Source organism: Pithys albifrons, chromosome 2 (assembly GCF_047495875.1).
Source record: "Pithys albifrons albifrons isolate INPA30051 chromosome 2, PitAlb_v1, whole genome shotgun sequence".
NCBI lineage: Eukaryota > Metazoa > Chordata > Aves > Passeriformes > Thamnophilidae > Pithys > Pithys albifrons.
Genome location: NC_092459.1, coordinates 19,198,044 through 19,224,601, shown reverse-complemented (window position 1 = coordinate 19,224,601; position 26,558 = coordinate 19,198,044). Strand labels below are relative to the sequence as shown.

The window sequence follows — 26,558 nt, the reverse complement described above, 5'->3', positions numbered from 1 at the left end:
TGCTGCTTTAGTATGTAAACCTCCTACTCTTTTAGCTTTTGTTGTTGCAGCATTTCTGAGATCATATAAACAGACCCAAGAGCGGCTACTAAATAATTGAAATTCATTTCATTTTTAGAATGGATTCTCCCTTGGAGCATTTGCTGTAATAATGTTCTACTCCCAAAATAAATTTCCATTTCCATTCAATGGTGTGCTTTTTGTGAAGACACTGAGGGAAAAAAAAAAAGGAACTAAAATGGGTAAGAATGACACCAAAGAGATATAATTAGCTAAAACTCTTTTCCAAAAATAATAGTATGTTACATCAGCAGTTTTATTACCATGGCAATGAACACAAAGCTAAATTTTGAAAGAGTTTTATATGCAGAAAATATGTTTAAGGGAGGCTCTACTTCCCTTTCTTCTGCTATGAACAGCAGAATATATTAAAAGTTAATCTTTTTACAACTGATCTTGATTTCTTTTTATAACTGTGATGAATTCAATCAAATGCTCTATTTAGAGGCAGGTGATTTGCTCCTGTTCAGTGTTGGATCTGTGGTCAAACACCACATGTAAAAAACACCCTGTCTAGAACATGATATAAACCAACAAAATATATAATAGAGCTTTATTGCAAAACTAGTGTCATCTGAAGAAAAACACAGTAAGAATACAGAGACTGAAAAAGTGAAACATTTTTGATGTTAGATTTATACCTAACTCCTGAGAATCTAAATATAATCCCAATGTGGGAAGAACTGGCTTCTGCTAGAAAAAAATAAGCAATAAAGCTGGGACACATTAAAAGTGCAGAAGCTTGATCTATTCCAGCCTACAGAGAGACAGAAAGAATGGTTGTCCACTCATGGATACTTCATGCTTAGCCATGCCAGTACCACTTTTCTGTCCATCTCTTCTCCCAGCACTGCCACAGCTCCCACCTGATGTGCTTGTTGACACTGAGGTCCTTGTCCCTCACTTGCCAAACTGATACAGGCCAGTGCAACTGCCTATGACACTGACACCTGGGAGATGATTAAACAGTGGCTGTTTTAAGATACTTAAAGAGCTGTAAAACTTTACCCTAACAACCACAGGTTTCATCTTAATTTATGAGACCAACCATTTAATTCAACAAATGAAAACTCCAGTCAGCAAAATACTGAACACACTCCAAAATGGTGGCTTGTGAGTGGTTCAGCTGAGTTCAATAGGACTACTGACGTAACTTAAATTAAGCAAGTATTGTTTTGGTCCAAATCCTAGGCAAATTGAATTCATCATGTACTTGATATTAAGTCCCAGTAGCAAATGCTAATCTAAATATATCTTCATGGCAGATTACATTGTCCAACTCTTTCACAGTCACACAAAAACTAGGCCTAAACAGCAGAACTCACCCATCTATGTAAGTACATTTATAACCTATAATGAGGAGAGCTCTTACTCAACCAGCTCACTGCATACATTGGTTGCCTAGGCAGAAGATGGACTGTGACTTACTAAAGCAAATAGTCACAAGATCATTATAAGGCTCAAAGTCCAAGATGAACCTTCTCATTCTGGCCCAATTTACAATTCTGGAGAATGACAGTGATAAAGACAAAACAAAACTCTTATCATACAATGCAATTCAACTACCTGGCAACATATTGTGAACAGGTGTGGCAATGTTAACATCCTGGAGGTGTTTCAGTGTCTCAGTGTGGAACAGACGAAGGGTAGATCCAGATGTGAAGGCAATCCAGACTCCCACTCCAGCAACAGCCATGTGAGAAATTACCATCCCTTCCTCTTGGTGGGCTTCAAAATGGTTCTGCAAGAAAAACAAGGACTCTGTGGGGAGATGCAGCTCAAGGACATCATTCAACCTTTCTTATCAGCTTTTAAGCATAGGCACCATATCTTCATCCTTTGATAAGGAAAAATAATCATTTGAAAATCATACAATTTATTCAACAGAAGAATTTGTCCATAAAAAGACCTTTCAAGGTCAGAAACAGCTCTTATGACGAGATTTCCTGATATTCTCACATGTATGTTTCACTGCAAAAAGGATTTTAAAATATTAACTTCTGTTTATGGGATCATACATCCCTACACTGATGATCACTTGGCTTTTGAGAACTTCTCAGGGACAGATCCAAGGATGTTGAAGTGAACCTGACCAGTAACTTGCACTGTTTGAAATTAGAAGAAAAATGAAGCAGATTGTAAGAGATTAATTTTCTCTGGAGTGGTCTGGCCACAGCTGAAATCTCTGTTGCTGCCACTGAAAACAACTTGCCCATGCATTTTTGTCACATTCCATTTCTACCAGCCAACTCATTATACTCCCACTTAGCCTGTGCTGCCATAGGTACAGCTGTCTGCTGAAACACAGACACATTTAAAGTAAAACTGTAATACTGCAAACACCACAAGAAACCTGTAAAAAAAGAACTATTCTTCTCACTGAAAGGGTCCTCCACCAGAGAGAAGGAACATCCCCAAACCTGTACCTTTTTATGCATAAATTTTTGTATAAAGTATAGCTTTTACATCTGTTTCAATAACGTCTATCAGAAAACCAATAGCTGGCCTTTCTGTTCTTGTTTTTTTCTTTTCATAACAAGAAATACAGACACAAAGGAACAAAGATGTCTTATTCCCTTTGTTATCAAAAGAATTGAACTTAATTTTTCCTCTTAGTTTTCATACCTACATTCCTCTCTATTCAAAGCCTGGCATTTTCCCCCTCAGGCTGTCTCATTCCAACTCTATGGCAACACAGGAGCTGCGGAAGACATTGTGGATGCCTCAGCCTGATGCAGTTCACTGTGTTCCAGCAGCATGGGGCATAGCTGGAACCTTTCTTTGAGGGAATGCTGCTCACTTACACCAAACAGCTGCACCAAGACCTGAACCACTATATCTCAAGCTTCATGAGAAATTTCTAATGGGTATCATTGTCTTCAATGTAAGTAGTTATAATACTCAAGCAACATACACTCATATATAGGGGTTTTCATTTCCTTTATTCAACTGAACATTTCAGTGTGACTCCTGTACAGTTAGGCAAGTTTTAAAAACAAGACAAAACAGACCAGGATGGAATGACATCAACTGGTGACTTTATTCAATTTAATATTCTGGCACTTTTTGAAGTTTTTAAAAAAACCCACTAACTGTCTTTGCAGAGTGCAAGGGGCTACAGGCACAAAGACCATTATGGGATGTAGGTCTATGCCCAACAGCAATACAGCTGTCAGATCTAGGGTGAAACTAAGTGACAGAGTTCTTCACAGAAAGAGTATCAGACTATGTAATTAATATATAACAGCAATTGTGTTTCTCATATGTGCCCTGCCAAGGATCTTGAGGCACTGTGCCAGTTTGGGAGGCTGTGCCAATAAAATACACTACCTAAAACATTCCATTAGAGTAACATATTGTTAGACAGTAACATATTATTAGACCAAGTGAATTGAGAGGCTTATCCATATCAGATGGGGGTGGTGGGTAGGGGGAGAGGCCAGAAAAGGGAACAGTATTCAAACCCAATATACAGGATGCCAAACATACTCATTTGCTAATAATTACTAAATAAAGAAAAAAGCTTAAATAAAAATCTTAGAGAAGCAAGGAGGTATGGAATGAGCTTGTTTTCAAGGATAATGTACTTTGCACTTAGCAAAGCGCACAGTTAAACACATGATACCTATGAAGCAAAGAGTGCCTCACATGGACAAAGTTTACAACATGGTCTTGAATATGCTCGTGGGCTTGCACAAATAGCCTTAGAAACTAGTCAGGTGCCTTTATAAATAATGTGTGTAACAAAGCATATAGTATGTATGCATGATAGCAGGAAGCAATGAACTAACAAGCATCTGCATTGGAGTATATATATGCAGTATCGCCACATTAAGTATATGGAGATATGAAGGAGTTCAGTAAAGAGGGAAGAATAACAGTTGAGCACTGTGCAAACCTGAATTCCTGCTGATAAAGCAAAGATTAAATTTATGCAGAAGATATTGAGTCAAATCATTACTGCTAACTCTCAACAAGAGAGAGCACAGAGGGAGAACAAACATTTCCTTGTTGCTGCTTCCCTTCATACAGCAAAGCTGCTTCTCCTGACAGTAAGGAACAGGCAGCTCAGACGTATTCTGCTGCTGATGTTAAAATATTCGATATAGACCGAGTTTAAATTGCCTTGTATCATATAATATTGAAACAATATTGTCAATGAACATGGTAAGGACATCATAGCAGATCACTTTTGGAAATATAAACCCAGAAAGTTATCAAAACAAGTCAGACAACTGAGCAGGCAGCAATACTGAAAACATTAGTGAGCTGTTTCATCTGGTGAGATGAGAAAAAGACCAGTACTTCCACATGTGCTATGACCCATAAAGAGGCAACAGAAACACCATTTCTATGAGGAAGATGACATGCTATGGCATGGATATTTGACAGTGATCAGACAGCCAGACATACAAAAACCTATCATGTTCTTGAACAAAATTATTTATATTGAAAAATCATTACTCAATCCCCATGCATCATTTCCAGTTGCAGCATTTCTTATTTGTTGTTTGTTGCAGCATTCATTGCGTTTATATTAATTACAGCTATAAGAATCAGTAGACCTGATCTCTGAATACAATGGATGGATTAGTTTACAAAGCACTGCAGGAATGAGAAGAAACCTTCTGTGATGCTTTTGTAGGAAAATCTGTAGTATCAGCTGAAAAATGAAACTGCCATGTCTCAGAGATGTTGGTAGAATATTTGTTATCACTCCGAGCTTCTGTTTTCAACACTGCAATCCATTGTGCTGCATGGCATTATGACAGAGTAAGCTTCAAACATTCTTGAATCCTCAAAGCTTAATTCTGGGTTTGTTCTCCTCTGCCAAACAAGCCAGAATAGTCCAGACTACAGCCATACTGCCTGATCTGGGGAGAGCTTTGTGACAGAATTAGGCCAGAATTGCCAAACTTATTTACTGAGATCTTGCTGTAAATATGCAGCCTCACACGGCAACAATCTGGCCATGATCTCTTACCATTGCTTTATGTTTTTCCTGGTCAGAATCAGAGAGATTTGTCATCAAAGTCTGTAGAACAGTAAGCATGTCTCCCAGAGGCTGTGAAGCTAAAAAAAATCCATTTCAAGCACCCATTCAAATCACTCTTCAGTCATATTTCCCTAATCACACCATTCAAACTATCAACTGAACAAGCCTTAAAGAAAAGCAAAGTGGAAAATATATGATCCAAACATCTTGGATGAAACAAATCACTCAGAAAACACAGAAAAAGACAGAGGAAATTAGGATGTTAGCTATTTCTCTGCAAACCCATGACAGTGACTCACAGAATCAATTGTACCAAATAGACAATTGTTGGGAGAAAACACGATCATCAATGAAACAAAAAAGCAGCAACAAAGAACACAAAGAAGGAGGCTGTGAGCTCATCACAACTCCTGTTTGAAAGAACTTCATGGCTGTAAACATCATGCAGTTTAGTGACACTGTATTGTAGCCTGAAGAAGATGTTTAATTCCTAATGTTTCATCAGCTCTTAACTTTGGACCACTAGGATGTTCTTTTGGTGGAAGCTGCAATTTTGACAGAAGTAAGGGCTTAACACTTTCAGGACTTAACACTCTTCTCTCACACTAAAAAAGATGGTTTTTGTATGGCTATTCATGAGAAAGTGTTATTATGCAAATCAAAATTTTGTAGGCCACTGAGAAATAAAACTTGGAGAAAATATATTATGAAATCATCACAACATAAAAGTAACATCTAACTATGTAGAGCCAGTCCCTTAATTAAACTTTCTTCTTTAATTAACAAGAAATTCCTATAAACACCCACTTCTTTGTTGCCTTTCCTCAGATTTTATTTTTAAGAAAAACTCTTGCCCTAAATACTCTATGAATTCCAAGTACCTTATGGAAATCTATGGGTGAATGCAAGCAAGTTCTAATGAGACACCAGCAGAGAACTGAGACTATATTTAATAAAAAGCTTCCTGAATCATGAAGCTTCTTAAACAGATGTTAATCTTTAAAATTTCACCACTTATACCCTCTAGCATAATACATGAGCAATGCTTTTAAAGCTATTTACCTCTATGGAATGCGTCACAGTGCTGATTATAAAAATTTGTCCACCACATGCAGCCCAAATGGTCTCCTCCATCACAAGCAGAGTTCTCACAGGCAGAACCCCCAATTTAACTATCTTCTGAGGTTCCGTGTTCCACATCCCATCTTCAATAAAAAAGAAGAAAGGTTATAAATGATCAAAGTATGATCTTTCCTTTAAAACAGTTCTGGAAAGCCTATTGCTTGAATTTCTGCAAGTTGTCACTTCAAGCTACATTGTAAATTACATAGGGCTAATTTTAGCTTCTAGGTAAGTTTGTAAGGATAATTCAGCATTAAGGTGAAACCTCAAAACCAACCACTCACATATCTGTCAATGCAATAAATTTATCTAGATTAAGTGATAATCCAGAAATCCCACACTGCTGTTGGGATAGAACTGCCTTCCTTTCCAGAAAAAATACAGTCACAAAGCCACCGCTAACATAATTGTCTCCAACTCAGAAGGAGCTCACAACAAACCTATTTCAAGGTGAATCAATTTCCAACTAGAACAGATTCATCTTTCATGTGAAAAGTAGTCAGGCAGATGTTTACGGTAGGCTCTAACGAGTTCAGATTACTCTCTAAGAACATATTGATAGAATAGACCTTTGGGCTACTAGATGCTTCATTTAACAAGGAAATTAAAAAAAAAAAGAAATTGAAACCAAGTCTTGTGCTGTATCTTCACTTTCTTACTTTTCCCCCCAACTACAAAACCCAAAGTGTTTTTGTTGGACTGCATTTAGCAGATCCAAATTACATTATGCATTTGTATGTGGCAAAACCAGTTACTGAGAGAACTTCTGATAAGAAAGGGATCCCACTACTTCCTGCTCTGGTCACTCGCACTTGCCATCTCTTTGAAACATGGATTAACAGATTATTTATCCTCAAATTTAAGAACAACAAACATAAGCTTCTTGAAATAGTTGCAGCTCTTTTATACCTACAAATTGACATACCACATATGTCAATAATAAATTTATTGCCTTCATGTAAGTTTATATATTTTATATGCTCATTGAACATAAAGTCTCAAAGATCACATTTCTATACATTATGATTTATTAATAATATAAAAATCTGTTAAAATATCTGGGTTTTTTACACCAAGATAAAATACATTTTTTTAAAGTGCCATTTCCTGACTTTAAAGCCTTCTTCCTGCACAAACTGCAGAAAAGTTGTCTACTGACACTTATTTCAACTCAGCAACCACTTCCATTTTGACTGATGAGACCAAACTAAACACATCTTTAGACAAGTACTTAAATATAATTTTTTTCTTTTCCCTCCTGAAAGCAAGTGTACCTTCTATTATTTGTTTATGTAAAGGGCATACGAAATTTCCTGCTTCACCAATAACAGCAGCAGCAATAATGAGAACCTTCAGTTCTTGAGTACTTCTCAATACCTCTGTCATCTGTATGATACAACCTTTGCTGAGTCATTCCCAGAATATGCCTCTCTTCTGAAAGCATCTTTGTAAAAGTGACATTTAGTTTCAAGCTTTCAAAATAATTTTCATTATTTTAGTTTGCATAGAGAAGAGTGCTTCCAGCTATTAGCCTGCAAACTCTCCCAGCAATGTCAAAGTCACTCAGTGTTCTTTGTGACTCATACAAAACATTAGTAATAAACAAACTTTTGGAAACTTTTTCATTTGCTAGCAGCCACATTATCCTCAAATTAAATTCTAAAGTGGAGGCCGCCCATACTCTATGAATGCTGTAACCACTGTAGTTAGTGCAAAAGCCTTCAGAGGGTGAAGCTGCACACATATGTTGTCCCGACTTCCAGTGAGTAAGTGATGCTGACTGCAGAAGCTGTAACAGCATCCTGTGTGTAGCACCCTTATTAGGGATAAACACATCATAATTCTAGTACATGCTATCTTTTCTGAAGGATAAAGACTATGAATTTGTGCAAATTGGAGATATGCTGACCAAAAAGCTGTATTTTCTTTTGTAGTTATATTTTCACATTGAACAACACATAATTTTACAGAAAAAAAAAAAACAAACAGGGATCTTTCAGATCAGACAGCATCTGAGACAGATGAGGGGAAAAAACTGGTAGGGGGAGACTCTCTAGTTTGGCATTTAGGGCAGTATTTAAAGGATGGGTCAGCCGTGTTCTGCTCCCTGCCTCAGTGAATAACTGATTAATTATACAAAGTGGAACGACACCAGGAGGAGAAATTAAGCACTGTGCATTTCCTTTCTCTTGTTTTGTGGCAGTCAGGGAAATCTGTTGAGTGAGAAGCAAGGGTAAAAATTCTCCTCAAGCAAGGCAAGGGATTAAGTCTGCTAATCCAACATACTTGTGTAAGTGCTGCAGACTAAAAGAAAGATCATGACTTTACTTTGCTGACCAGGAATTTTATCACCTATCCCCAAAATTACTTGACAAGCCTGTGTCTACTGCACAAGCTGTTTCGAGACACACAAAATCACACTTCTAGGAAAACATAATAATCTTCCCTGCCTCTCTCTCCAGATCTCAGAAAATCCTAGCAACACGTGCCTGCACAGACTTCATGTTTGATGCTGGCTGTTACCTCTTGTCTGTCTGATCCAACATTCATTGTTTCTAAAATCTAAGTGAAAAGCATTACCCCTATTCTACTTGTGTAAACACTTGGAGATTCAAAATATATGTAAGTGGTTCCAACAACTGGCACTATCCATGTACTTAAAGTTAGGCCCAGCACTTGCAAAAAGATAAGGAACAACCTTGTTTGATGATATGAAATCCTTGGTTAGATACTGACTGAATAAATTTCTTTTTTCCTAACAAAAATGAAAAGGAGCAAGAAATAGTAGCCAAGATAAAACTTGTGCCAACAAAATCTGAAGGCATACAACAGGAGAACTCCAGTGCAAGAACCCCAGAAAACTATCTTCCAGAAAGCAGGAATTACACAGAAGAAAAGCAAGCAGTGGAGATGTACATAATGTGGCTCCTGGAGACCTGGCTGGAGATTACCTTCAGGAGTGCCTACAGAAGTGGGGCTTGCCTTAAAATTCTGTTCAATTACTGCCTTGCTTCTGTTCTCTAAATAAGCATCATTTTAGTCTACTGTCTCTAGAATGCTGAAAAGCCATACACAATAAAGTTTTCCTCTACCTATGAGGTAAACATATATAAGCAAATGAGATGCAATATGCTGTACATATATCTTTTAACCAGAGACCAGTCTTTCTGTGGAAATCAGGTATCTGCACCCTAAGCAAATAGAGGACCACAGCCTAACACCTGTGGTAACACAAAAGAAACTGTGGGAGAAGAAAGAGTGATTTTTCCTTCTGCTTTGCGGAGAAAAGTCCAGACAAGTACTAACAACACAAAGATTACTACAATTGCAAGTTTTATTTGACTTGGATCTTAAACTGACCTTATCAAACCAGGTGTAGACTCTTACTATAGATACACTAAATGCCGAGTACCCAAGATATGACAGCCTATCAGTTCCATAACATTACTGTTAATACAATACAAACAACTATATGAATTGTAGGTACAGGTACTTGCAGGAATGAGATGCATCTACAAATTTGATGACAGGGGAAATACAGAAATGAATCTGGGACTTCTGGAAATTACAGTTTTTATACTAATAGATCTGTGTTTATGCCACTAGTTTTAATACTCTCCGTAAGTTATATTTCTCAAGTATTTATGTGCCATATTTTATATCCCAGTGTTGAACAGTTACCTTGCAGTGCTTTTATCAGGCTGTTTAGCTGCATCAAAATAAGGTATCTCATGCTCCTAAAACACTTCTAAGACTGTGATGTATAAGGACATTTCCATTAGTTCACTTTGTTATTAGTCTTGTGATTTTTATGGATTTTTGAAAATTAGTTATCCTTATATTCACTCCAATTTAATCAGATAGGGAAAGTTTTCAAACAATAGTCATTTTATAGGGCAGAATGTTGGCTATTTTATCTTTCTGTCGTTTGTTTCCATAAAAAACAGTGAAGGAAGGTAATATTATTTTACAATAATTTGTAAGAAAAAGTTTCTTTAATTTATAACTAATTTCTTAATATTTAGCATTTTTAATAATTATAATTGACAAGCTCAAGTCTTCATATGAGAGAACTTAATAACATGTAATTTATTGCCTCAGAAAGTCTTTTCGAAGTTTGTAGTAGTTTTCCCTTTCTTCATGTTTTCAGTCAAGCTGAACCAAACATGCTTTTTTGTTGACAGCTTCCTCTCTTGCTTAGCAGCACTATTGATGATTTCAAGAAAGTTGCCAACACAGCCCTGGGAACAGCAGTTCTTGGTTAATTAGTGCAGTGGAGCACAAACATTTTTTCCATCACATGGTACATAAACCAGCAGTGTGGAGGAGTAAAATGGTAGCTACAGAAGTAAAAAGTTTAGCACATTCCTTATCACTTGGAAATAAGATGAGAGAGTCAGGTCTGCTCTTCTAAATAACATATAATTAGGAATGTCCTATGCTATGCATGCATAATCATTTTTTTCCACATACTCATCAAATTCTTTATGCTAAATAGCTGACAGAACTCGACCTAAAGTTACAGAGGGCATAGTGCTGGAGGTCCCAGCATGAGATACACAAGTAAGAGTGACAGCAATGTCAATGTATTTCTGGTAACAACTATTACATGATACTGCTAACAGTGAAAATGCAGTCAAGACAACAGTATTTATTTCTTTTTCAATATCACTACTCTAGTCCTCTCCCTGATAGCTTAATAGCACTCCTTACTTTTCACAGCAATACCTCCCATCACGTCTACTTTAAGTGGCAATCACATGCCAGAATTGCGCTCTTCAGACAAGCTGGAGTAGTACATGGGTCCACTCAAGCTCTGATTGTGACATCAGTGCTTTACATTCCACATATTCCTCCCTTCCTCAATTTTTCAAAGGACAAAAGTGTCTTACCAAATCAGTCAAGGTATCTTGCCAATGAACGGACTTGTTACTCCTTCACTGTTGTAACTGCTTGCCCTTATTCTTATATTTTCTTTAGGGTTTGTTCATTTTCCTTGATATTAATCCTCTGAAAATGCTCACTGATTAGTATCATGAGGACTCTTTGGACAGGTAAGACATCAAAACTTCTGACCAACTTCAGAGATCCCTAAATTTTTACTACTGAAGTCTCTTTGAAGAACATAAACTTCTGTTCTGTGCATGGCCAGAATTGCCTCAGCTGTTGATTGTTTCACATTCAGTTGCAATCCTCAAAATTGAACCTTTCTTCTTTTCATAAATCTCAGGGCCAGAACTAGCAGGATACAACTACAGGAACAAGCTCCACAAAAACGTACTAGAAAATATAGCTTTTGTTAAAACATTCGAGAAGCTTCCTCTAAGGGGTGTGTGGGTTCAGTTCTCTCTATGGCAAAAGATGACTCATCAATATCTCTGGGCTTCCAGAAGAGACATCTAGCTACCCAGGTGACAGACATGGAGTGGCAATGGCAGCACTGGCATCCCTCCTCCATGTCAGAGCTGAGCTGCTCTTGGGAAAAAAAGGAGTTAAAGCCTGGATGAAAGGCAACAGTGCAAAAGTTTGTGTATTAAAGAATCACTTGATGAAACAGAGGTCTCTTCAACTGAGAATCTAGTGCCTTACTCATGAAGACAATATATGAGTGATTCTACGTCCTATTTCTCCTAGCCTGTTTTAAAAACAAAAAAGCATGACTCATCCTCAGCTTGAGAAACTCACTATAGCTGCGAGCTCTGTTCCTTGAAACACAAGTGGCATTTCCCTAGCTCAGCTGCATCTGGAAGTAGAATGACGTTAAAAAATGCCTTGTTTCAATTTCTTACAGGTTTCTTTGGACATTTCTCTACCCAGAGCATCACAGAATGGCTGAGGTTGGAAGGTTATTTGTTCCAATGCCCCTGCTCAAGCTGAGTCACCTTATGCTGGCTGCCCAGAACTGTGTCCAGATGGCTTTGAATAGCAACAAGGATGGAGACTCGACAACATGTGTTTCCTGATGTTCAGATAGCACCTGCAGAAAGGTGGATCACCAAACATGCTCAGTGCTGGGAGTGAGCATGCAAGGGCTTGCGGTGTGTGCTGTACACATGAGAGGTTACACACACCAATCATGTCCATTGGAATCAAAGCAGCATGTCTGTTTTATGAATCCATTCTCTCATCATAATCAAACTCATTCTGAAACTACTAATATATTAATTGTTCTACTCTCTGCCAAAATGATTCTGATTTTTTATTTTCTTTTTTTCTGTTTCTCTCATACTCTTTAAAGGACTTTATAGTCCTTTATAGTGCCTAGAAGAAAGGAAGTAGCTGGAACTGAGTAAGGTATATCAGGAACAATACACCTATATTGTATAAAGATTGTGATTTCCCTTTCCTACGATACTTTTGTCAATGGAAGTCAAACACTTGCTGACCTTTTTTGCTATTACATCACTCAGAAAACACATCTGCTGGGCTGTCTGCAATCATCACAGAGGGGTTTTGTTTTTTTAAACAAAAACAATACAATGTACTTTTCCTTAACCTCTTCTAGAACTGCTTTGCCTGGAAATATTCCTAATAATTAAGCCCAAGGCAAACACGAAATGCAGAATTTTTCAGACTGATAATTGTGCAAAAGTTCATTGCCCTGTAAAACAAATTCCCAACAGATGAGGTGTCACAAATTTTGCAATCTGCATCACTCCCATTTCTATATACAAGAGCATTTAATGCACTAGCTATTTCATAGTTCTCCAAACTAGTCTTCTCCCTGACATGAAATTAAGGTTTATTGATGATAATTGATGATTATTTTTTGGTATTAATATTTTACCTGACCTATATCCTGGTTTTATGTGACATTTTCACAGATCACCTCACTGACTTTGCTTTCAATTTATGTTCGAATACAGTAAGGCTTAACTACTTTTTACCTCATTTGTGAAAATACACAGATACAGAGGTGTCTCAGCAAAATATGAAATCCTCCAGAAAGAAGGAAATCTCACTGTGCACCTCTAACTCTCCCACTAAATTGTTACCTGTTCCTCAGTTTACTGTACATACTTCTCAGTTTCCATTTTTGTTACTTCAGACAAGACTTTCTGCAGCCAGAGAGCATTCTCAATTCTGTTGATCTGACAAAGCTCTCTAGTGAAGAAAGGCAGATGAAAGCACTTGCTATTTGCAAGCAAGCTGGATATATACATGCATTGAGCCATCTGAAAACTACAGGGGCAATTCGAGCTATTTGAGTATTGAAAACCAAATGACAAAAGTTGTGCGTCTTTGACTACATATGTCGAGGCATTGAGCTCCAGTGACTGAACTGATCCACCACACTTTCTGCCCAGGGAGGAAGAGAGAAGGATCACAACTCTGTCAGAAACTGTGAAGTAGATTTTTATCCCAGAAGAAAGATTATTCTTTTTCTATTCTTGAAGTCTCTTAACAGGTTACACAACCACTGTATCTGTGCATCTCACCGTATTTGTCCTCAGGCTTCAAATCAAGATATATTGTAAAGCACTGACATATATCATGTTTACTTTAAATCTTTTCTTAATCTCCTTAATGATGACAGACCAAAACCCAAGCTGAAGTGCACGGCTGGAAAGTAACCCCTGTCTGTAGAACAGAATGAATTGCACAAAGCTCCTCAGAGGCTGAATTCCCCCTCCCTCCCACTGCTGGGATTCCTTTGTTTGGTAAAATAGGTCAGTGCTCATAAAAACACCCCTCCAGGGCTGACTGCCTCACATAACCACAGCAGCCAGCTATAAGGAAGAGGGATGCTAACATAGGAGCGGCTGAATCCCACAACTTCCATGGGATATGGAGAACTGAAATAAAACACACTGAGCAAGATGTAAGGAAAGTGATCACAAAATGAGTCAGAAAAATATTATTATTTGGCATCTCAAAGCTTCAGTGATCCTGACCTAGACTCTGACTCTCTATTAATATCTAGCTGCACAAAACCATTGTCTTCAGAAGATATAAAATAAACGGGATGCTGTGATCCTAGTCAGTGCAAGAACCTCCAGCTCATAACGTAATTCAATCTGGTTAACAGTTCTACCCCATCCTTAACATTCTCTGTAGTAGATGTGCAACTCATGCATCCTTTCTTAGCTCCATTGTCAAGGATGCCAATTTTCTTTTCAAGGTGGTCTTTTCTGGAAGAAGTTGAGTGACAGCAACTGCAGTCTTAAAACACCTTAAATACACCAATCCCTTTCAGAGAAGAAAACATGTTCACTTTAATACCTTTCCCAGCTACATGCACAAAGTGAAACACCAAGAATGTTATGAGACTAGGATCCAGACCTCACTCCTGTGCCTCCAAAACAAAGAAAAAAAATGCTAATCAGTGGAAAGTAGTTTTTTTTGTTTGTTTGGGTTTTTTGTTGGGTTTTTTTTTGTTTTCTTTTGTTTTTTTTAAAGGGAACTGGAATTTAATGTCTGGCTTCTGATCAGAGACAACAGCTCAATAGGAAAACTACTGGGCTGAAGAGGAAAGTGGACAAAGGAAGTCTCTTTCCCAAAACGTTTTTACAGATTCTTTGTTGCTTGGGGGAAAAAAAAATCTTGTACTTTTCCCAAGCAAAGTCTTAATATGATCTAACAGTGGACAAGTAATTTTTAACAAGATTCCAGATACTGAGCTTGGTTCCTCTGAGACTAGTTGATTTAGGAGCCAAGGTACAGTGCCACACAAATGCAGCTGAACTGTTTACAAGGCCGACCTCATTAGAAAAGCATAACAATCATCATTATGCAGCTCACACAAGTAAGGCAGACCAAAATCTCTGCTGGCTCTGCACTTTGCAAGATTATGAGTCTCTGTGCTAACATCTCACTTTAAAACTCAGGTTTCAAATGTTGAGCAAAGCCTTGATGACTTTAAACTGAATTAACTAGGTATGTATGCATTACTGCAGAAAAGTCAGTGGGATGTACTGGAGTATACAGACAAGCACCTGAAACAGTTCTGGAGAAGGCAGTTCTCGTTCAGAAGAATAACCTGGGATTCTCCTTTATTCAAATTATATTAGCCAATTATTTAGCTAGATACAAAACAACCAACTGTGATCCTAATAGGAAAAAAGGAGTCTTACTGTGAAATACATGAACTGCACACATAGGAAAGACTTATCCTATCTGTACAGTAAAAATGGGGTTGTCCTTCTAAATTAGATATACAGAAATCTCTAGCAATAGGAAATTTTTGTCTTTCATAAAAACCAATACTGGGTACTAGAGTAGAATTATCATTGTGCTGTGTGAAATACAGTATACTGCTTGTTAGTGTATAAACTTCTCGACTCTTGCAACATTGAAGACCTCAGTGTTTCAGCTAAGGGAAACAGTATCAAAGTTATTACTATCATTCAAAAGGAGAAAACAAGTCTCTTCTGATGTACCAGAAAGTGCAGTAACCTTAGTTCAGCAGTTTTACAAAGAATTTTTGGAAAATGTAATAGTGGAAAACTACTTCTGCCAAAATATACTGGTGTGTGAGTTCCTCAGGATGCCATCAAATCATATCACTACATTACCTTCTGCTTTTGTGTAGATTGAGATGTTTCCATTTACCAAGCCAGCGAACAGGTATTGAGATTTATATGTTAAGCTCATAACAGTTGACTTTTCAGGAGTGAAGAAGTGTTGAAGTCGAATTTTCTTTGAGCCTTGGCAACTTTTGTAAATAGAAATGCTATAAAAAGAAGCAAGAAAAAGCAGACTTGTGAAATTATGCTTTACATAGTTCTTATTAGAATATGCAAAAGAGAGTTTTAGAATAAAGTATTGGGGGGAAAAGATTTTCTCCTTCAATTCTTGACACTTCAGTATGTCTATTTAGACAATTTGCAATTACTTAGCATTGACATATGACAACACTTCCATATTATCTTCTCTGGAGAAGAAAGTATTCAACAAAGAGATATAATAAAAATTCTGCTCAAAGCCCTCATTATGATTCTTACCCAAAACTCAAAAAAAAAAAAAAGGAAAAGAACTAGGGAAAAGAGAAACCCACTACCAGATGTCAATTATACTTAAAATTTATATCTGAAATTAATTAATTGCACTAATGTCTGAAAACATGGCATTTTTCTTGAAACACTTTGTTCTTCTTCATTTATACTGGTTAGAAATACCTTCCAAAATCGCATGCAGTTACACACTTATGTCCTCACTAGCTATAACCAGATCTGTTTGGTTACTGACCTATAAGTTTAGAAAACGTAGCCTTGTTCTTTAATATAAATCAAATCATGAGTCAGAAGCCATCAGTTCAAATAGAGTAAAATAATTCATGTCCATATTAAACAGCATTATTATTTATTCACATGACAAATCCTGCATAATATCACAGCATAGAAGTTTAATGGATTCCTCTTTGCCATTCTGAAATTTTCCAATACCTGAAGATTATGTTGTAACATTACAAAAGTAATATTTATATGTTTCGGGTATGAGGTATGATGAATTCATCCTCTTTCATCAAAGAGATGCGTTACTTTAATTTCAAATACCACATGGTATATTTTAAAATAGTGTAGAGTGTATTTTTAACTTGATTTGAGTGGAAAAGATACACTGAGGTCAATGGGATAACACATGGATACTTTTTAAAAAAGTAAACATTTTCTTGGAAGTGACCTTGAGATTAGCTCAGTTGGACAGTGTGAATAACACCAAGGTTGCAGGTTCAATCCACACATAGGCCATTCATGTAAGAGCTGGACTTGATGACTCTTGTGGGTCCCTTTCAACTCAGAATATCCTGTGATATTGACTATGTCTGTGAAGTGCATCACACAAATTTGCCATAGAATAGTAAACATAATTAATAAATCATACATATTACACCAAAACAAAGAATCACCTTCCTTCTTCCATGCCAAGGCAAACAGTAGGCACATTAGAAGTTTTTGGAAGAACATTTTCAGAGTCTAAAGCTTTGTTTTGCTCTTTCAGCTTCTCCTCCTCTGGTATGTAGACCATGCAGAGAATCCGTGATTCCACATTGAAGCACTCAATAACCTTGGGGCTGGAGCTTTGAAATGAGACTATTGCAATCTGGCCCATCTGATTAGTACAACTGCCAATCTGAATTGGAAAAATAAAAATATACCGAGACTGATACCTATATCCAGGAAGATCAGCATTTACAAGAAGGAATGGCTGGAATGTTAACTGAAGAGTGCATCTCAAATTATATGTGTGAATATGAATTGCCATGCATTAAGTCAACAAAATAATTCAGCACAAATACAAGAGATGTGAAAACATTATGTACACAAAATTGACTTGTAAACTCACAAATCACTTCTTTATTTTTTGAAAGTAGGAATAATATTATGGCCTATTCTGATGTCTGTCTCAAATGTATATACTTTATGTAACCAAACAAACCAAACAAACCCAAACTGTATTGGCTGCCTCATTTGTCTGCTGAAATACCTGCATATTTGGGGTCATGAAAATATGCCAGAGTAGTTTTTTCCTATGTACAGATTTAAACAGATTATTTATGGCTAACACATTCTTAAAATATGAAAACAGTAGGACAGCATGAGCTCATATGGGTTTTAGCAGCCCTTGTTATAAATTAGCATATAACTCCCTTCTGAATGTGCTCAGCTCTCTGGAATTTGTTCTGTGCTGCTCTAACAAATCACACACACATAACTGGGCCCCTACAGAGAACAGCAAGATCACATGGACAAATTACTACCTAAACTTTACAGAACTCTATCTTTAAACAAACAAACAAAGGAACAAAAAACACAACCTAATTTTTTTTTCAGATCTGTATGTTGCTGAGAGTCACAAAAAGCAATGGAAACAGGAGACAACTCTTCAGCTTTGGAAGATTATGCTTACCCAAAGAAAACCATGTTCTGTAGCACAGGAATCTGGGTCTGTTTCTCCAGAAGGGTATGGCTCCGGATTATAAGCAGCACATTCAATCTTCAGAGAGAGGAAAAGAGACCTCTTACTACACTGGAAAGATATGCCTGTTTCTGTCGATTTTAGTCTGCAATTAACTAAGGTTTAAGTATATCAAAGAATCCCAAAAGGTAAGGAGTCATTTTAGTCCATCCGGCTTCTCATGGGCAGGGGCAGCTGCATGGGTATTGTTCCTGACACATTCCTTACCTACTCTTACAGACATTCAAAGCCAAAGACTATGAGCTCTCCAGCCAATCTGCTCAAATGCTTCATGGTTTTTATTAAGTTTTTTCCACATATCCAACCTGACGTCATCCTTGCTGTAATCATTAGCCTGTTACCTCTCACCTCAGCCACCAGATACCTCTTTTTTGGCAGCGTCCTTTTACACATAAGGCTGATATATGTCATGACCCTGCCTGAGACTCTTCTTCATTAGGCTAAATTAACATTATCACTTAATCAAACATTTAATTAAATTTTTAAAAATAAAGGCTTTTTAAATTCTTCTTTTAAAAATTATCATCACTTCTTGAACTGGCATCTTTCCAGCAGATATATCAGCCTCCTCTATCTGAGAGCACAGAATTTACTCATCTGTACATGCCACTGTAGCAGAGCTGTTTGCAGCACTACACCATGGTAACTTCTCCTGAAGTCGGTTTCTACACATCAAACTCATTGATTGTTTGCTCTTTGTAACAATATTACATTCCTAACCAATCCTTTCCTTGATGGTTTTAACTTCCTTGCTGACTTTAACTGACCTTCTACTCAACCTTCTCTTCAGTCGGTATTTGTAAAGCTCTTAATTTCTCCCTAAGCATAACATATGTCTGTCCTGCTGACTGTCATCCCTTTTGCATTTTTTTCCTCTCAAATTATTATCCCAGGTGCTTTGCTCATTTTGAATGCTAATGCTATCATCCATAATACTCCTACTCCATTCCCAACCTCATGTCATTGTGTTAGTGTCAGTAAATTAATAACCATACTCATGATTTTATCATGTAAGCCATTTAAGAAAAAACTGAAAGCTATGCCACACTCAAGATCTATATTTAAGTCCATCCCAACTCTGAAGATCATTCAAGCATCAAGGATCTGAAATACACATTTTTATGACCAGTCACAGATTTCTAATTTCCTTAATATCCATGGCAGATTTCCCTAATGTTTATGTAAATAATTCAAAATATATAAAAGAAATTTATAACTAAGTAGAGAATAAAAAGGTTTCTAATAAGGTGTGATATTACATGTTTATATGAAGTTCTCTATATTCACCCTAATGTTCACACCTCGGACATCAATGTCCTTGCAATTATACTGCAGTACTAGAAAAAACTAGAAACAAGCAGACAGAAGTTAGAGTTGTAAATTCAAAGTTTACTTAATTTTCCAAAGTGCAAAGAATTTCACAAATCTCCCTGAAGTCAGAAGGCATTACCAAGTGATTAAAAATGTTATTTTTTCACCAAAACAATTCACTGAACAGATAAAAGGCTGAAATAAGTAGATGAGAAAAAAAATACTTATCCATGCCAGTCTTAACATGTCTAATTTAACACATGTTGAAGCTATCTACTTGTAATGGTGATTTACAGTAGCTGTGACAACAAAATACATCACTACTGAAAAACAAGACAACCTGCATGATGGATATTTCCCAGGTGCTTGTTACATCTCTGTGTCACTTTGCATCTTAGTTAAAACTGATATTTTTTCATAGTTAAACCCTGATAGTTTAACTCTTAACAGAAGCCTGGGGTGTGAACTTGCTCTGATGAGAGAATTGCTTACAGGCTCCTTACACCACTGTGCAGCCTGAGCAGCATACAGAGAGCTACCAAAGAGGATTAGCAAAGTCAAGGGTGTCTTCCCACCCCAAGCTGTGGCCTGACACTCAAACACTTAAGTCCTATTTTCTAGTAATATTGAGGACTTGGGAGAATGAGACATGACAGTGGGGCTCACACCCATGTTATCTTTAGAAGGTGCAAAACTGACAAAATTAGCCCAGAGCTCAGGCAAATACTGTACACACTGTACTCTCCTGAGATACCAAGACAAAGACCATCACTCAAATGTATAGGCAACAGACTTTTCCTTTCAAAATGAAGATCCTCTTCTAACGTGATTACAGAAGTTGAACCTGAGCCTTCACAGCTCCTGGCATGGATCTTCAGGACTTAAAAATGCCTGAACTCTAAGGAAACGTACGTGTTTTAGGTTTCTGCAAAAAAACAGCTGGTTGTTTCATCAGTGGTGACTTTAGAAAGTATTCAATATAGAAAAAGCTAACTGTTTAGTAAGACAAGAATGACTATGGTTGTGTGGGAAATCAGAGTTTCAGTAGACTTTGGCTGCTGTAAACCATAATTCTGCTCTGAAAACCAGTATTGTAGGAATGGCTTAATACTATTACACATTTCAACTGCTTTTCTAATTGCCAATTATTTATCCCCAACATTCAGGCCTATATATTCAGTCAGAGTGAAGCTGTCAGCTGTGCTTCCCTTCTGTGTAGGCTGTCCTACAATTAGGGCCTGCAGACTTCCCTCTTTAAGCAGTGCCCATCCAATGATGTTAATTGAACATCGGGATTCTGGAGATACATACACAATTTTATTTTCATTAATGTTTTTGCACAAGCCTAACTGACTGATGTTCAACAAGAAATCCCACTGATGCACAGAAAAAAATAGTATCCAGCACTCTTCCCTTCCATCTATTGGTCTGGACATGCTTTACTTGTTTTCCTCATTAAAGCCAGTGGTCAATATAACTTCAAACTGATGCATTACTTCAGGAAATTAACTGTTCAGACAATTTCTGTATCATTTTTCAGAACAGAACTTTATTTTATATAAGATCCCATAAAACATAATTTAAAAGTTATTTTAAAACTATTCTCTGTGCATTAATGAAAATGAGAAATTTGAGGAGAATTCAACATAATTACACTGGTAAATATAGGACAGCTATCATGGAGATTAGACTTCTGTACTTTGTAAACTTAGTTTACTTCCAAGTCCCAAACACACATTAGGAAACCTCAAGATGAATTAAAAATTCCCAGCAGTTCTGTTTACCTTGAATGATGAGCTTACATCTGAAAGTGAATGTCACTATATAAAAGTAAGCACAGTGCTCCTCAATGCCTCGAAGATTGCAGCTTTTTTCATACCTGTGACCCTCTTGGACCTTTCATTGCTACTGGTCTTACACCAAGGTAATAACTCAGAGACAACTAATAGATGTGGAATGATAGAGGTATTTACAATATGGTATTCTTTAGTAGTTGTATCACACAAAAACCCCAATTGTAATCTATATAAAAATACTGTTCACCTTAAACTCCTGTTGCTTGGCCATCATCACTGGCATATGTCTAACAAGGAGAGGATGTTTCTCTTTTTTGATTTGATTCCCATCATCTTCAACACAGAACCAACCTAACAGGTTATCCTCCACTGCAATAGGAAATAAAAACAACAAAAATCCCACAATACTTTCACTAAATAATCATTTACATGTCTACTGGAACAGAAAATAATTCTGTTAGGACCAGTCAATACTGATCAGGCTATTTTTATGCTATATATGTATAAATGACAACATAAAGCTATGAGCAAAAAATTCGTTGAGTAGATTACATACATACTGATAATGCAAAAAAAAAGACCACCTTACACTAGCAAAATATTAAGGGTAGTCTTTTAATGATCTTGTCAACTGGTTATTGAAAGAGGAAGATGCACATCAAACCTCTCCTCAGACTCTAGGAAATCTCTTTGGCATGCAGCATTTCTCTGCCTGTGTAAGGAACATCACTATGAACTAGCATCCTGCTAAGAACACCAAGGTTGTGGGATTGATCTCTGTATGGTCCATCCATTTAAGAGCTGGGACTTGATAATCCTTTGGGGCCCTTCAAACTCAGAATATTCTGTAACTCCTGTCTACTACATATCATAATTGTAAGGATCCTCCTCCTGGAATGATGGCGACATCCATTCTCTCTTCTTTTTTGTAATTTTGCCTGCCTTCAGTGAGATACCATAAAAGCACTCTATTTTGATGATGTGCTGGTGAAACTTGCTTTGTAGCAAGTTAATGTTTCTCAACTCTGGCATTCAAAATCCTGGGTATCTTCAGAAACCTATACCCCTGTGCAAACACAGGAGACTACTGACATCCCAGGATAGTACATTTTTTATTGCTCCCACTTTGATCAGGTCTGCTGGGGGTAATTCCTCCAGTGAAAACCACAGTGTCATGTCAAAAAAGCCAACCCAAAATTGATCCAAAAAAACTCCCTCAAAAAAAATTGAATTTTACACATCCAGCTACAGAAATTTTGCATTAAAACTACACCCATAAGTTTGTTTCACACTTAGAAAGCTAAACAAATGAACTCAACAGTCTCAACTGCTATTTCTTAGCTAAAACAATTCTGAGCTAAAACTGAGAAATTCGAGCCTGAAGTTCAAAATATAAAAAGTTCATAATATCCAAAGAAGTAAGTTTATAATCAAATAATTTCCTTGCCTGTTTGTCCTGTATCTAATTCTTGTAGATTTAGATCTAACGATTAGTAATGATTACCAGACTTTGTTAAAATATTGTGGAAAATACATTCCTTCATAATGAATCCCCCATCTTATCTATAATGTTATTATTTTATAGTGATACACAATCACTACTATTTACTGTACTGCATTTTCAAACATCTGTAGACAAATTTTCATTAAAAAAATCATTCTCTAAAAAATAAAAATAAAAAATTAGACTGTACATTTAGAGCTATTTTATCTTGATAGGAAATTTGAGTAACGAAGAATTACCAAGGGCCAGTTTAGCCATTTGTAAATTGTTGATCCAAGACTGTTTGATGGCAGGGGTAAATGTATTGAACACAGCTGTAAAGAAAGTTGGCCGCCCAGACCTGCAATTAAAAAAAAAAAAAAAGCCACTACAAATGCACTAAGCATGAGATACAGCCAAGCCTAGAAACACTGAGCATGATGAAATTTCATTATTTTCAATACTTAGGCAAAGACACAGTTCTGATATAAGCATACAGGCTATGACACACCATACATCCATTTTCCTGCACTTCACATGAAATGGTATGAGAGCAACTCCCTCCCAGAAAAGGCATACAAAAGTGGCTGTTCCCCATTAACAGTCACTGCTACAGTTCCTCTTTCGCTTCTTGCATCTGGAATGATGGGTAGAGGAACAGGAGAAAAACTACAGCACTGCTGTGGAACATTCAAGCTCCCAAAATTATGGCATAAGAGAAAAATCTGTGGCTAATCACCGAGACAGAAGAGAGGGAAGAGCTACAGATTCCCAAATCCTCTCTGGTACATTTATGCCTAATACAGAAGCCAATAGACAAAGTTTTATAATCAAGATCACTACTGACTTGTCTTGTTTTCCTGGGAGTTGCAGCTGAATTCTACAGCGATCTGCTGCTCTGATTTCATCTTCTTTTTTCAAAATCAGCTTTTGCAAACCTGAGGTCCAGTCATGGGCTACAGATTGGTTTAAGTTCTGAAAAATTAAAAAAACTGAAATTCAACAGCAGCTAAGGTGACCTCTGCATATAACAAAATTCCTGGCTCCAAATTAGTCCACATTTTAATCCTGGATAATATAGCCATATTTGTAAACACATTTCAAAAATATCTGTAGAACTTTTGCTAACATATTTTATCTGATTATTTAATCTCACATTGCTCAGTGTTTGATGAAGCTCAAATGATATTCCCAAGCATTTATCAGATTACAAAATGTAAATTTGCATCAGGTGCACCCACAAGCCTTTTACTTTATTCCAGAATCCACAAATTCTGCTTCTAAAGAAAATCTCATGAAAACATTGACAAATCGTACTGACGGTATATTTTTGTCCTCATTTTTGAGCCAAAATGTTTACAGAGCATCATGAAAGCTCTCTGTGTGGACTAAATATCTGTATAAGCTGCTGAAAGAATGACCTACTGGAAGCTGAGTGTTCTGTCACAGAGGGTAAAAGCACACCTGAGTGACACTTAAAGCATGAAGACTAACAAGTACACAAAAGTCCCCACATTTTCCAGTCAGAATTGTAGGAAAACTTAAAAGTTTTTCAAAAATAGAGAAGCTGACCTCATTCCTCAACTTGCCTCTGTAATTAGCTGACACACCTTTACCTGAAAATGACTGAATTTGAAGTTTTCAAATCATAGTTGACTCTGACTGGAAATACAGGCAGAAAGGTTTTGTACATGTTAATGGGTGAATGTCTTTTGGCACCTGTGCTATACATATTCCCAATTATGGAGATGAAATTCACCTTCAAATACTTGTGAAACTTTGTCCAAAAAGATTGTTTCCATAAACTTCCTTCAGAGTACCTACTTTTACAAAATGCTATGTTTTGTTTAATGCCATGACTCTGAAGCCAAGATATTCCAAGAGAAACTCACTTTCACATTTCATACACATACATACATATTTACAACATTTGGTGGCAGGCAGGAGTTAAAAATTATGCATAAGCATACATAAAACTTACAAAGCAACAGGCAAAAAAAAAAGAAAATTTTTTAAGTCTCAAGACTGCGGACAACTCATTCTGAAATTTGGTGTTAAGTACTATAATTGCCAGAATACATGCTAAATCAAAGGCATGTGAACAAAGCCAATGCAAAATACTTTCGAAATTCCCCTGAAAATCCTTTTATATTTTTGTGATTTACACTCAGTTTTAAGTACAGCTTCCTCAAAAAGCCAGGATTATGAGCTTGGATGGGCATCAAGAGCTTTCTCCAAACCACCATCCTCCTACTACCTTGTCTAACAGCAAGAATCCAATTTCTTAACATCAAAATGTAATTCTGTTTTCATATAAGCTTATCAGCTCCTGAACAAATGCAGACACTTGTAGCATCCACCTACACTTAAAAACAGTAAAGAAAAACAAGATTAAAAGGACAGCTGTAATCTATTTATAATGCTAAACAGTTAAAAGTAAATGCATTACCAGAGGTAAAACTTATTTCACTCTCTGCAGAGAGAACTAAAGAATGTCTTGCACAGACCCTAGAGAGAGACAATTATGATACTTTACAACAGGAACAGACTTGAAAAATAAATCCAGATTTGTTTATTACCTGATAGTTTCCTTTAAGGCTGCTTATTAATTGACTAATTTGACCAAGTACGTTCAAGTCATGTAAAAGGTTCTGTAGATCATGATACAGTTGCCCTGGTCCCATATAGACCTTGTCTAAAATAAATAAAAATGTAAGGTTACACATAATAAAAATTGCAATTCTCAGTTGAAGGAGGAAAGCATGACAAACATAAAAATAACATATATCTGAAAATCAGAGTGGTTTATTTATACATATATAATTGGACTCCACTTTGCTGCTCCAGCAGCTTCTAATGTCCCTGCAGAGAGATAATTGTGACATGCATCCCAGGAAATTATAGGCAGTAGTTAGTATCACATATTAGCTTTATACATACAGGCATTACCACTGGCATTTCCTTTTAGTTCACCTTATCATTGCCTTTTTAGCTACAATTAAGATTCAAGGTCATTCACCTAGTTGAACAGAGAGCATTATGTGCAGTTCTAATACCACACACTAGAACTGTAACAAATAGCAAAGCTTCACTGGCCCCAAAATTTCTCACTGACATGGAAGTTTTGCTTAGCAGCAAACAGCAGACTTGCTAATTTAAACGTATTTCCTGGAGGTTGTTTTTGGTTACATTGCAAAGCAAAAAAACTGTATTTGTTGCTTTCCCTATGATGGTTTGAAACTCAAAATTTGCTTAATTGATCGTGAGGCAGTTCTGGATCATATATTCGTATCCTAACTCTAACATAAGCCTGCAATTTCACTGAACTACTTGAAATTTTATTGTGATCATGGTTAACTGAAAAATGGATCTGCACTGAGATCAGCAGCAGAAATAGTTTTCTCTTACCTGTAAGTACACATGTGTATAAGGTAACACTAACTCAGAAAAATACACTGATTAGTAGCATAAGGTGTCTATCTAAATGCATAAAGCTTTCAAAACCTGATAATATACTCTGACTCCCAGACATGATGTTAGGAGCGAAATGGCTCTGTCATTCTTATGGAAACAACACTCATTATCCCATAAAAACCCCCACCTTTTCTCCTACAGAGTCAGCATGTTTCCCTTTGGCTGAATGACAGAACAGGAATGAATTATCTTTCCAGGAAACTCCTGCAGATTATTTAGTACACTCAGTGTAGTATCCAAACTATGGATCCTTCATCCTTACCACAGCTTTGGAAGACAGGCTGTGGGCAGCAAACACTTCTGGATTACAACTGTATATTGGCAAGAACATGATCTAAATACAGTGCTGGCTACTGGCTGTGCAGATGGATCGGGAGCACAGGCTCGAGCCATGCCA

At 36.8% G+C, this 26,558-nt stretch overlaps 1 protein-coding gene across 2 annotated transcripts in view; it reads right to left on the bottom strand.

Moving 5' to 3' along the window:
- The window catches only part of ARHGEF10 (Rho guanine nucleotide exchange factor 10), a 116,831-nt gene that overhangs the window by 13,385 nt on the left and 76,888 nt on the right, over positions 1–26,558 (bottom strand). For both annotated transcript variants that reach the window (XM_071548437.1, XM_071548438.1), the window contains 9 exons: positions 25,267–25,382; positions 23,535–23,662; positions 22,948–23,048; positions 21,452–21,573; positions 18,029–18,115; positions 17,028–17,251; positions 15,694–15,851; positions 6,119–6,261; positions 1,627–1,801 (listed from right to left, as the gene is read on the bottom strand). In XM_071548437.1, coding sequence (XP_071404538.1) covers positions 1,627–1,801; positions 6,119–6,261; positions 15,694–15,851; positions 17,028–17,251; positions 18,029–18,115; positions 21,452–21,573; positions 22,948–23,048; positions 23,535–23,662; positions 25,267–25,382 — 1,254 coding nt within the window. The remainder of the gene's footprint in view (positions 1–1,626; positions 1,802–6,118; positions 6,262–15,693; positions 15,852–17,027; positions 17,252–18,028; positions 18,116–21,451; positions 21,574–22,947; positions 23,049–23,534; positions 23,663–25,266; positions 25,383–26,558) is intronic.